General features: G+C 44.0%; 1 protein-coding gene across 1 annotated transcript; it reads right to left on the bottom strand.

The window, feature by feature from the left end:
* Positions 1–2,204: 2,204 nt before the first annotated feature.
* On the bottom strand, positions 2,205–9,153 carry LOC119293824. The gene is made up of 15 exons (XM_037572175.1): positions 9,018–9,153; positions 7,816–8,221; positions 7,539–7,716; positions 6,910–7,049; positions 5,598–6,834; positions 5,418–5,518; positions 5,098–5,242; positions 4,655–4,723; positions 4,533–4,578; positions 4,075–4,445; positions 3,868–3,947; positions 3,613–3,748; positions 3,283–3,442; positions 3,043–3,125; positions 2,205–2,695 (listed from the first exon to the last, which is right to left on the bottom strand). Exons 1-15 carry the CDS (start codon positions 9,136–9,138, stop codon positions 2,567–2,569), a joined length of 3,402 nt encoding a protein of 1,133 aa, XP_037428072.1. The 5' UTR covers positions 9,139–9,153; the 3' UTR covers positions 2,205–2,566.
* Positions 9,154–13,000: the final 3,847 nt, after the last annotated feature.

Below are 13,000 nucleotides of genomic sequence, written 5' to 3'. Positions count from 1 at the left end.
GTGTGGCACTGCATTTAGTCACATTGGAGAAACCCGCATAGAGAAATTTCATAGTAATGAATTTTGGAGTTATATGATTACGAATCATCTCACACTTGCATCTTTCGTCCGAATAGTAAAGTAAACTAAAATATTGTTCACATGCCATTAAGAACCAGCAACAAAATAATTGAAACATGCATACTGATGTGTGTAGTCCAATAAGTGTTGTTGCAAGCAGTAGATTTATCTATCTTCAAGGATGTTTCAAGTAGATATTTATACTTACTAATTGAGACATAAATATGTATCTTTTCATAATGAAGTAGAAATTTTTGTAGCAAGAAAATTATGTTTCTACAATTTGATTGCAGAAAAGAATATTGGAGTTGCAAATTTAGCAAATGTCTGATGGGTTGTAAAAATTATTTTATAGCGTACAACTACTCGAAGCACTACTAATAGAAAGAGTGTTTTAAGTAGTTGTAATCAAACTATGTATGACATCATACATGACATTGATTATTTCGCCAATATACTTCTAAATGTGATGCTTTTGAGACTGTGGTTTTACACTGAAAAGAGAGTCATCAAATTTGTTGAAATAAGTGCTACTTTGTAGGTTATCCCAAATAGTTGGGTATTCCTCTACCACTACGCCGAGGCAAAGTGTTTTGTCACAGAGAGCGAAAATTTTGAAGAAAATGTTTTCTGCAAAAGAGTGAGTGGGAGAACAGCGCAACTCAACAAGATTTCTTACCGTGACTAATGCAGAAGCCTCTACATAAAGATATAGAGACTTCAGTCGATCGAACATGCAACTGAACTATATAGGTTTGAAAAATTTGTGCAGACCTTTAAGGTGCGCAGACAAAATATTGTTGAACAAATAATGAACCTATAATTCAAATATAAATATTACAAGTCAAATATAAATATTACAACTCAAACATAAGTTTCGAAATAAAAAGTTCGAATTTGGATTCAATTTATTCGGACACATGTTCTTGTTGTCCATATATGGATCATCCACAAATGCTCAACATTCAAGAAAATATGCAAGAACGGGTCGAGCAAACGAGATTACGACGATCCTTGGCGACGCCAAACAGAGCTGCAACATAAAAATTAGCGCAGACGTGTGTCCGGATCATCTAATATTGATGTCAAGATTTCCTATCATCCAGAACAAAGCTGATGTATGTTGTTCTGCTTTAACTCAAGAAACTATTCTGCCTCCTTGAACTGGCAGAAGAAGCAGGAACAAGCGATCTTCTCTGACGGTCGACGTCGACGATGCTCTTCACCTGGCGGTGCGCTTTGTTCACGATGCCCTCCGCCTTGCTCAGGCGCCTCTCCAGCTTGGCCTTCATGCGGGAGCACTTGAGCTCCAGCAGCAGCTTCCTCACCAGGCTCCGCCTCTCGCCCTTGTGGGCCACGATGAGCCCCTGCAGGCGGAGGTGCCGGTCCTCGACGTCGTCCAGCGCCGCCTCGGCCTCCCGGAGGTCCGCCGCGAGGCCGCCCAGCAGCCGACGGTCGGCGCCATGGAGAAGAGCCTCGAGGACCGCCTCCGTCGCCAGCATCCTCCCGAGCTTCTCCAGCCTCTTGGACGCGGTTGGAGATCACGGAAGGGGCGGCCGACGAGCCTGGAGATCACGGCCAGCACGTCCGCGGCGGCGGCGGTGGTGGTCTCCTTGCCGCCGGCAGCATCGTCAGTCGCCTTCTTCGTCGTCGTCGTCTTCGTCTTCGCCATGGCGGTGGTCTCCGGCTTCCCCTGCACGTTCACGCTCTCCGGTGAAGTAGCCATAGATGCGTCCGGCTCCGCCTCTTGCTCGACCTACGTAACATGGAAGATTTCCTCCTCAAATCACGTACGGGCTGCTGCCAGGGGCATATATGGATGGATAGATCATACTTAGATTTGAGAGATGCACCGCCCGGGATGAAGATTGGCCTCTTCTACTACGATTCGGTTACTCTGAATCTGATTATACCAACAGACACGTACTGGTGGAGGTACGATCCGGCTGCAGGCCGGTGCCCGGATCGATTCTCTCAACTGCCAAAACTGGAGTTGCAAGTCCTTCTTTCCTTCATTCATGCTATTTCCTAGTAGAATGTTCAGCAATGCTATTTCCTAGAATGTTCAGCAACGACGCGTTCTATCGACATACATGAAGCATCTTATCACACAGATGTTGGCATTGTTGCTGCCAACAACCAGGAACCGATCGACTCCTCCATTCATTCATTCATCATCATCATGCAGATAAGTTTGGTGTGACCAAAACGGCCGATTTACAAACACACGCTAGCATAGTGTGTGCGCAGGGGGAACCAAAAAACCTGTACCAATCTCTCTTTCTTTTCAACCTGCATTACATATACGGAAACCCTATCGGCGAAAAAAGTGTCAAGCACAAAACCGGCATACTGTATGGCATGACCATCCTACCCATGCTAGCTGCTAACTACTCGTATTCACACTGCGCAGAGCCGTCACCATCTAAACCGGCATGCCAAGAACCAGCAGCACTCTTATTTACAGCGAAACAGATCGACACGAAAATACAACCGTCTGAAAGAATCAGTCCAGGGCGGAGAACTCATGCTTGTCTTCGTGCCACTTCCTCACTGTGCTGTCCAGCTCTGGGAACGCAGCTAGGACGAGGAGCTCCACGAGTTCGAACGTTAGCTGCTTCAAGCAAACCGGGGACTGCACGGAAAACCAATTGTACATATCAGTCTAAGGATCAATCCATTGATAATTCCAATGTTTTGTTTATCCTAGAGTAAAATTTACAGCATAAGCATAATGACCAGTATGATCTTCCGAACAAACTGATATTAAAAGGATAAACTCACAATACTGGAAGTATGTGGACGCCGAATGCAAAAATGAGATGAAGATGACTGATATAATGGTGATGTTTCAAGAGTGTTCCATTGGAGAAAACTAGGAGCTTTCATGCTAGCTAATACAACCGGCAATGTGCGTGCAGACTGTTGGTGAAATGGCAGATTTTCATTCGCTATGAACTGAATCCACCAATAATGTTTTACCTGAAGAAAGAAGTAGATATCCTGAGCACATCTTTCGTACTCCTTTCGACCAACCAGACTCACTAGGGCTGATGGTGCTTTATCTGTGCATATAAAACAGTAAAAAAAAACTGAAAGCTAATAGAAGAACACTGAAAAAGTAGCTAGAAATCACAGAGGCGACAGTCTGATAGCAGAGGATCATTACGCCTCCAGAACTAGACATCAGCAAACCAACGGGAAAGGCAGTAGAAAGTTCACCTATTATCAGTTCACGAACAAATTCTGCACGATGAGCATCTTCTAATCGTTGTTCTTCAATCAGATAGTTTGTCCTGCTATCATTCTGGGAACCAGGAGAAGGAGCAGCTGGTTTTCTGTTGGGATGCTTTGTCATGAAAATTCCATCTGGCCAGAGTATCTGTACATTGAGAAAATAGGAAGATACAGCCTTAATCAGGGAGGCGATCACGAACCAAGATTTGACAAGGAGAATTCATCTAATTGGCTAATTGCGTTAAACAGTTCCCTTTGCAAACTGTTAGTTGTTGGCACTTGGCAACTGTTTGCTAAAGATGTAATATGACTTACTTGTTCAACACGCTTGACTGCAAAAGCAATTATCCTCCCCTTCCTAAGTAACTGGATTTTCTCAACAAGCCAGTCATCAAATGTGTCTCCCATTCCCAATTGCAGTATTTGCTTCGCTACCCAAAATGCTTGACGCCTACAAAAACAAAAGATCAAGGTCAAACGGGTTCAATAAAAAAAAAGTGCAAATCCCAAGGTCAGTCTTACAGTAGCCAAATATTAGAATTCATAATCATGGGTGTAAAATTAACTCACCTGATCCAGCCTCCATCTTGGAGCTGGAAAATCACATCGACCAGATGAAATATGGGGGCACTAAGATTTGGGGCCAACCACTGCATTAAAGTAGGTATAAAGTTGTCAGTCAGGCAGCTATCACATACGAATAAAAACAAAAGAAATATAGCTTGAGCAGACATAAAGAATTGATGGCGAGAATTTGTAGAAACAACCAGAACTTACTTCATTAGGACTCACTGAGTATCCATCAGATTCCAAAATTTGAGATATATAATCAGTTTGAGCTGACTGCTTTTTCTTATCAGTTCCTGAATTTATCAAAAATGAGTGATCGTTCTGTTCAGGATCACTTCCAGAGTGGTCTTGATAAATATTGGCACTTGAGTTGCTAACACTAGGTCCTAAATTCTGTTCCGTATTTCCCTTCCTCAATCTCAAACCACCATCAACAGCAGCAAAGTACTTATCCTTCTGATCATTATCATTTTGACATGCACTTAAAGTTTGTCTCGGAGAGGCCAAATTTCCATCCAAAGCTTTGGCAGAATTCAATGGTTTTGCACCCCTCTCATTTGATCTTGCATCTAAATTGACTGCATGAAATAAGGACGAGGGCAGAAAATTTAGCACAAGGAATTAGAAAGAGCAACCAGCTACTCAACTAAAGGGAAATTGCTCACCTGACAGTGCCTGGATAACTGACAGAGAATCGGTGAAAATGTATGTCTGCAATGAGAAAATTTCACACAGTTATATACATACAAGTTTGGAAAAAGGTAGGGCAATGATTTAATACACTGACCTGTGAATCAACACTTAGAAAATCCCAGACTTCAATACAGCTTGAAACAGTTGGAATCTGAAGAAGATTCTGTAGAATTAACAGGCAGAGTTACTATATATTCAGAATTTAACCAAATTTCATGAACGGATAACAGATCGCTATGGAAAGCAAACATGACAAAAGATAAAATGTTGATTTTAAAGTTTACAGACCACATAGCAATCGTAGAACAGAAAGAAAGAAAAAAACTGACTGATGTTATAAGCATGTAAAGTAACATGGATCACACGTAATGAATATTCATGCTTGCAGAGATTTTGACCGCTAGTCAAGCTGATACTGAACTATGACTTGAACTAAGTACATTCCAAGAAATTGTTTCTTGCTTAGACCTATCAATGCCAATACTCAAACTTATGGAACAAATGAAAAATATCTTCAGAAAGGGCAAAGAAATGCACCTTCAAATATATGTCGAGCAAGTTGCATCTCTCTCGAACAACAGAAACCTCTAACCCTGACGAGAGGAAATGCTTCGGAGGCAAGTGAAGACTGTACTGAGGATATTCTTTCAGACGCCGATGTAGCTCTTCAAAATGACGAAACCTGATTACAATGCACAGAAAACCACATGGGGAATTAGAATGCAACTAACATACTCGAATAATCATTCATATTTCGTAGGCAGCGTCTGTTTTTATCTTTGTTTCGAGGTATAGGCATTGTATCTGCTGTGGGCTTGTAGCTGACATAATCAAGTGAGAAAATATAGCATAATCACCTCCTCTTGATGGACCAACTATTACTGTTGGCATCAGTTACGGAAACAGAATACACAGCAAACATGCCAGACCCACTTTTTACAATGCTGGCTCCTACCACCTGAATAAGGAAATCTAATAAGGATATGCACCACCAGTAGTTACAAGGATCAAAGAATAATCAACAGGAAGTTTGTTACCTCACATCTTAACTTCAAATACGAGTCTTCCAACACATTGGTGCTAGATGAATAGGAAGAGTCACTTGACGCCAACGACAATGATGAGGTATTTGCACGACTAAGCATCCTAGTCATGCTTTCCACCTCAGTGTCATCATACAGTCCATCCGTCCTTGAATCATTTGCTGATGCATTTAGTATGCCAAAATCACCACCTGCCAAAAAAGATCTATCTGCCTCTTGCCACAATGGAATCTTTTGAACATTTGACCTTGACCTTTTCCTTCCTGACGAAGTTCTCGCCATTTTCAACTTGCTCGCATGACTTCTATTTGTCCTTGGTTTATGGAAACCAGACATTTCAAGTGGATGATGTATATGAGATGATGTCCCATTTCCTTTACTTTTACTGTCCCAAACTCTGGTTACAGGAGAGTCCAAGCCAGTTACATTGTTATTTTCGTCCTCCTCGGTGCAATATGAACTCTCACTGTCCAATGCAGAATCTTCTTGGCTGGCATGACCTGCCATTTCTCCAGCTAAACTTTTTGGCAGGTGGTTAGTGCCATTTGAATATGCTGGAGTAGCTGAGTGTTTTATCAAATGATGATGCTCAGAATTAGACAATGTTGTTTGCCTTTGTGGAACAGGAGGAGGATGAAGAATTGAAGTGCTGAAGGGAACTGGCTCCTGCACTGAAGAATGGGTGACCAAAGAAGATCTAACAGGTGCTTTAGCAACATGTTTTGCATTTTCTGATTTGTAATTCTTCCCTTTAGTCCACATATTCTCAAGGTGCTCAGGTGCCACGACTCGAATTTTTCGGTGGGAGCTGACATCCAATATTTGTGCTGACTCTCCTTCATAACTCTCTGCAGCTATCTTGCCACAAGCTTGGGGGTGTACAGAAATACCGGTATCCGGATAGATGTGGGAATTGGGCGGTAAACTGCCTGACTCAAGTGGATGTGAAGCATTGACCATAGAAGAATTAAGGGCTTTTGGTTTGATACTAGATGTACTTTTAGTTTTGCTTAGTTGCATATCGGAAGCAGTTTTGGACTGGCCCTGACTGAATCTAACAAGTTCAACCCCAGGACTTGAGTGGTCTGCTAGTGCAGAAAGTTCATCCACAGATGGCATAGGAGGCTCCCTTTGCTTCACCATTGTAGCATCCTCCAAGGATCCTTCAACTCCTTTATCTGCCTTGTTGGCGCGAGAAAGAACCAAAGATTCAATCCTTTCATTAATAAACCTGCAAATTTTACATCTCAATACGATGGCACTAGAAAATACCATGTGCAATAGACCAGATACGGTATGTTACTACCTTGGATTTGCCAAGTTTATGACAGGCCTCAAAACTGTGCATGCAAGAAGTTCTCGTGCAGTATAATGGAAGAACGAGCACTGTAAATTCTCAGGCTTTACTGTGATTGAGAGCAAACCATCAGCAAGACTTTGCAAGACCTAGAAATAAAAAAAAACATATAGTATGCATCAGATGATCATATAACTTTGATACCTACACGGATACAGACATGTTGCCAAGATGCTCAGTTCGTCAATAATCATATGCAAGTGCTAAATGAACACATGAATTATGAGATAGTGCGTGTTGTCAAAGATATAAATACACCAGGAACAAAAAAGATGTGAACGCGATGTCTCACAAACAGTTTATGCAGGAAGTATTTAACATTCAGATATGCATGTTTAAATATGTGTTGACCTAGCAGGCTGGCAATAGCAGCACCTAATTATCCTACATAAGTACTGCATGAAGCTTATGATGCACATATGCCGGGGAAAGGAGCCAAGTTACTTATGAAACATAATCCAAATTCCAGTTCAAAACCCAAGTGTTCATCAAGGTGCCAACCTTATCTTGGATATTTTGCAGCTAAGCAGCTTACTATAAGCAATAACCAAAAGCTTCAAAATCAACAAAATCTTTACCTTGTATTCAGCACTGGCTGAAAATAAAGCCGGATGCAACTTGCTTTGAGCTAAAAGGGCGAGTTTCAGTTCAGCATCACGACGCTCCGTCGGGAGTCTAACAAACTTCTCTTTTCCAATCTTAGCTTCACAGGAATGATAAAGCTCCAAATTATTGCATATGAGATCGACCAGGTCCCTGCATAAGGTAGGTAAGTCTTCGTAAGAAACCCAACGTTCTGAAAAGAAAAGGATACAACTGTTTGTGCATTTGATGAGATAAAACAAACTTTCTAACCTGGTTAGCAGAGTGATGATGTTAATGCTTCTTGCCCGGTTAGAAATCTCTCCAAGGACAGAATTAACTATGCTGATGAGTTCCTCCGGTCCGTCCTTATCAGGTGTTATACGGGAGTACCAAAGATCTGTTACCCACTCCGTGACAAGATGCCTTGTGAACTGTTCAAATGCTGCTTCAACTGGAGGCGAATTCACCTTGCTCCTCCAACCAGTACTTGCAATCTTCTGAGCAAGGGAAGGTTTACTCAATTCAATACTTTTTGTTTTGGCAAGTGGGCGACTGGCATCACGATCTGTGGTAGTCGTGCTCTTTCTACGGAAGTCGTAGTCAAGTGACAGGTAGCGAAACAGAACTATCAAAGATATGGCGAATGGGAAGTTAATCCAAACTGAAGAGCTTGTCACTGCAATGGAGAAAATCAGTCATTCAGCACAGCCATGAGCGAGCAACAATATTTAAACAGAATTAAAAAATGGTGTGACTGCAATATAAATCTGCCTTGATATGTAGGCTTTCTTTTTTGGCAACTTTCAGAAAGACTTTATAAAAAATTTGCAATATTTCAATTTAACATCAAACGTACATGTCAAGCTCGTATACTCCTTGTCTTTAGACTACACCATGTATTCCATGGTATAATCCGGCTACAACCATCGGCTAATATACTCTACCTTCTACAATTTCATCGCGAACTTGAATCATCCTGAGGTCGCAGTAAAATTTCTGATGCCCTGAAGAATTCACCAACCATCTAAAATGGAAGCAAACAACCTACTCGGAGCTAAGTCCAGTCTCCAAATCCCCAATGCAACATGTAAAATTCACTACAAATTCCAGCCATCTTGAAATAGCAGTGAAATTTCTGACGGCCCAAAGAACTCACCAATCGGCTAAAATGGAAGCAAACAACCTACTCAGGGCTAAGTCCAGTCTATCAATCCCCAATGCAACAAATTACAACACCAATTGAACAAACTAATATCGCTACTCCACAGATGCGCCTGAAATGACGCTCCCCAAATTAGCGCCCGCGCATCAGGGGCAACCGGCATAAAACCTAGGCACGGCACCAACGCCGACCGACCGAGGCTCGTCAACCAAAATCACGGCGCGCACCCCGCCGCACCGGAGGCCGAGCCTTCTGGTGGGGGGACGGTCGAGGAGTCGCCCTAGGGTTTGGGGGGGGAGAGGGGACTCACGGGACATGAGGAAGGCGAGGCCGAAGGCGAAGACGAGGAGCAGCACGGCCCGCTTCTTCCCCTCCTCCGCCAGGTCGCGGACCGTGTGCGCCGCCCTCGGCGCGCCGCCCGGCGGCGCCATCCTCCTCCGGCGGCGGGCGGCGCGGCGGCGGGGGAGGAGGAGGCGGCCGGCGGTTGTGTTCGGAAAGGGGACGGCAGCTGTGGCTTTTTCCGGGCGACTGGAGTTTCGTTTTTGTTTTCTGTTGCGGTATTCTTGTTTGCGCCAGGTCACTGCGACGTGGGGCCCACTCGAAGTGAGTTGGACCAGTTGGCAGGAAAATTATAGGTCTACTAATTATAATATAAATTGGCTTCTTATGTTTAAATCAATGTTTTTTATTTTTGCAAGAAGTCTAAATCAATTTCGCCTGAGCCCATCGGCTTGACCTTGTCGACGACAACCAGAAATTCTTCATGCACGTGCCGTTAAGGACTAGTTCCCCAGAGCAAAAGTCACTGCCATTGAACCTTTGAATTGATTTGAAGCGACTTACACCAAATGATATACTTGCATAAACTAGACCAGCTTTATCGCTAGTTTCTCACAAATCTTTGCCACCCGTATTTTGAATTTAAACTTAAACCTCTTGTTTAGTGAAACTTAAACTTGTGAGTCTAGACCACCACACACAGACATAGACACATCTGTAATTCGGTGGTACACATATCGTACTCATTTCCACTGTTCATTGTCCAATAAGTCCAAGAATGCATCACTAAGTAGGAATATGGTTTGGTAGTTGCATAGCCCACATCATAAACTGATGCCTCTCTGAACGGCACCGAAAGCGAGGACAAGAACAGAATGAGTCCTGAAAATGACGCTAAAGGGATTTTGGTAATGAAGGAATAAAACAATACACTTTTATAACTTTATCTGTAAGTTAGCCAGTTAGGTCAAATAGGAAGAAATTGACTTTGAAATACTAATACATTTTCTAAAAGTGGATAGAGTTAGTAGAATAACTATTTTTATATGCCTTTGGTTCACATTGTGCTCTTGCATGATATTGGTCCGGTTAATAAGAAAACTAAGCCAAAAACCTTAGAAAAACACAACCAATTCGAAGATTATCATGCAAGATTCCGACAATGGAACACCTAGCTAAATAATCGTGGAATGTAAATTGTGTTTCCCGATGCCGCAATCACGAACCCCAAACACATCCCCCGCCCAAGGTAAGATGTGAGATGACGACACTTCCAAGGAGGGAACAAACGATCATGGATGTCATCATCGCCGGCATAGACCCACTTCAAGACAAAGCTTAGCCCAAAACACCAGTCACGTCACTACCAACCAAGTGGAAGGAAGGGTCCCTCCACGGGCGCGACTGTGCCGCTTATTGTGAGGCACACGGCTGCCTCACCTACCGAGCGCGATGGTGGGCTGCCTCACCTAACTTTTTAATTTTGACTTTTTATTTATATTTTAAATGCATATAGTTCAAAAATTTAAATTTAACGTCAGAAATTTTAAAACCATGAATTTGAAAAATGTAACATATTATAAATATATTGTTAGCACAGTTTAAAAAAAAAGTTGATAACTTAAAAAAAAGACTTGTAGTTGTTGATGCTGCCAAGTAGGATCGAACAGGCGTGTAGCAGCGCTCTTAAGCTAAACCATGGCCTCGGCAGCCGAGAGGGGTTCCGACCCCAGCACGACAAGCTCTCTGCAGAGCGGGCAGGTGCTCTTGCTCTTGATCCACAGCACGAGGCAGCCCCGATGAAACACGTGCCGGCACACCGGCACCTCGATTGAATGGTGAATACCGATTGAATGGATCCGACCCCGGCACGACAAGCTCTCTGCAGAGCGGACAAGCAATGTCACTCAATATTGTCAAAAAGACTACTGATTGAATGCTGAATCGCGATGCGTTGGAACATACCAACATTGTGATCTAGTTTTGAAGATCTTGTTGCGGCATATTTAGTGTTGAAAAGAAATTTTGAATCGAAACCACGATTGAAGCTACAAAATATTTCGAGATTTCAAAATGGAAGAATATAAGATGACATGATCACTTCTTGTCTTTTTCGACATGCGCTCCTCTCTTGGTCACCTTGTGAGGTCGTACAAATTGGCGGGAGGGGGAGGATGATCGCTCTGTTTAAGGAGGAGCACGACCATGTGAGATGCTTGGTTCCAATTGAAGGGAGGGGAAGGGCAAGGAGGCTGTGTGGCGCAGATCGTGCTGGGGAGGTTATATGTGGTGAGCCTCGCTTGCATGCTGATCGGCGGAAACACCTCCGATCGGCTGCAGGTATAGGAATGGAAAAGCAGTAGAAGAACAGGTGAAGGAGAAAGAAGATGAACAGTAGTGAATAACTGTTAGAACATAACGGGGTGATAGAGCATATCTAAAAGTGCACGGCCGTAGAAGTACACGTGGACGATGTATTTGTAGTTTTGTAACAATTTCTCTGAAATACATGTGCACACATCACGACGCAGATCGACGGCGGTAGGAGTTGGTGGAGGTGCGTGCCTCTGCGAATTTTTGGGGCTACACCATTCACTCTAGCGAGATATAGGCTGGTTAACTTGTGGATTACATCGTATCATTCACTCCAGTTTCATGTAGAGACATGGCCTCATAGAAGGGACTCACCTCCATTGGTGTATCGTTCCCACATACTTGAACTTCATGCTCTCACCAAGACACATAAACGGACACGCTTCTTCAACGAATCCTCAAAGACGAGCACTTGCACATGAGGATGACACACAGCCACAGTGGCGGCCGAATGTGCTAACTCGCACGATTAACTGACTGATCTAACAACCCTCCCCCTTCCGAGGACGATCTTGACGACTTTCTGGCACTGCACCTTGGCGCCACCGCTCCCATCGACGATCACCTTCCATCACCTTAGCGACGACAATCAATCGCCTTCCACCTTGTCGCTTCGCAAATGACGGTCACCTGATCCTCCTCATCGCTGCACCACCCATCAACTATATGGTCCAGCCTCAATTGTTGGAACTTCACCAGTAGTGTCAAAGGCACATACACACACGCAAAAACTTGTAGCCCACATTTATCTTAATTATTTTCTTAATTTTCACGGTTACAATGATATGTTGTCTTTGTATATATAACATGTCGTCCAGCCTCAACCAAACATAGCCAACGCCGACTCGAACGCATACAGTTATTTTTTTTGACGAAACGCTGACGGATCAGCTTTTCATTTATATTAGTAGAAGAGGAGAGTTGCTCTTACAACAATAGGGTTACAGAGGAAGTATATCCTCACAGAACACCTAACAGAAGGGTCCTCTAGATAATTAATCTGGCTCTCTAGGTCTATGGATCAGGATTGCGACTTTGGTCTTGCCGGCCGCCGTCCATTGCTCGATGTCGTCCTTGATGCGGGACATAAACGCATACACTTATGGCAACAACATCGAATCGAACTAAGCTAAACCCGTAACAGCTTCATCATCCGTCGGCAAGAGCTAGAGCTAGACCCCGCACCCAGCTAAGTAAAATCTAAACCATGGCCTCGGCAGCCAAGAGGGGCTCTGACCTCGGCACGACAGGCCTCCTGCAGAGCGGGCAGGTGCCCTTGCTCTTGATCCAGAGTGCGAGGCAGCCCCGGTGGAACATGTGCCGGCACGCCGGCGCCTCGCTGCACTCCGCCCTGCCCACCAGCGCCTCCAGGCAGATCGGGCACACCACCACCGACGCCCCCGCCGTCGTTTTGCCAGCCGCCTTCCGTGTCAGCAGCGGCAGGGTACGAGAAGTAGACCAGCTGTTGCTGCGGTTCGCTGACCCGCACCGCCGCAGGCGCCGGCCTCCTTCCACCCGCGGCGGCCAGGCTATGTCCTTGTTCCGCCTCTGGTTCGCAGCCGCAGCACCACATTACGAAGATGGCAACAAATCCCCCGACCAGGTAACCAGCACCAATGATGAGGAATATAAGGTCTTGTA

Source organism: Triticum dicoccoides, chromosome 1A (assembly GCF_002162155.2).
Source record: "Triticum dicoccoides isolate Atlit2015 ecotype Zavitan chromosome 1A, WEW_v2.0, whole genome shotgun sequence".
In the NCBI taxonomy this organism is placed as follows: Eukaryota; Viridiplantae; Streptophyta; class Magnoliopsida; order Poales; family Poaceae; genus Triticum; species Triticum dicoccoides.
This window is presented reverse-complemented; position numbering and strand designations above follow the sequence as displayed.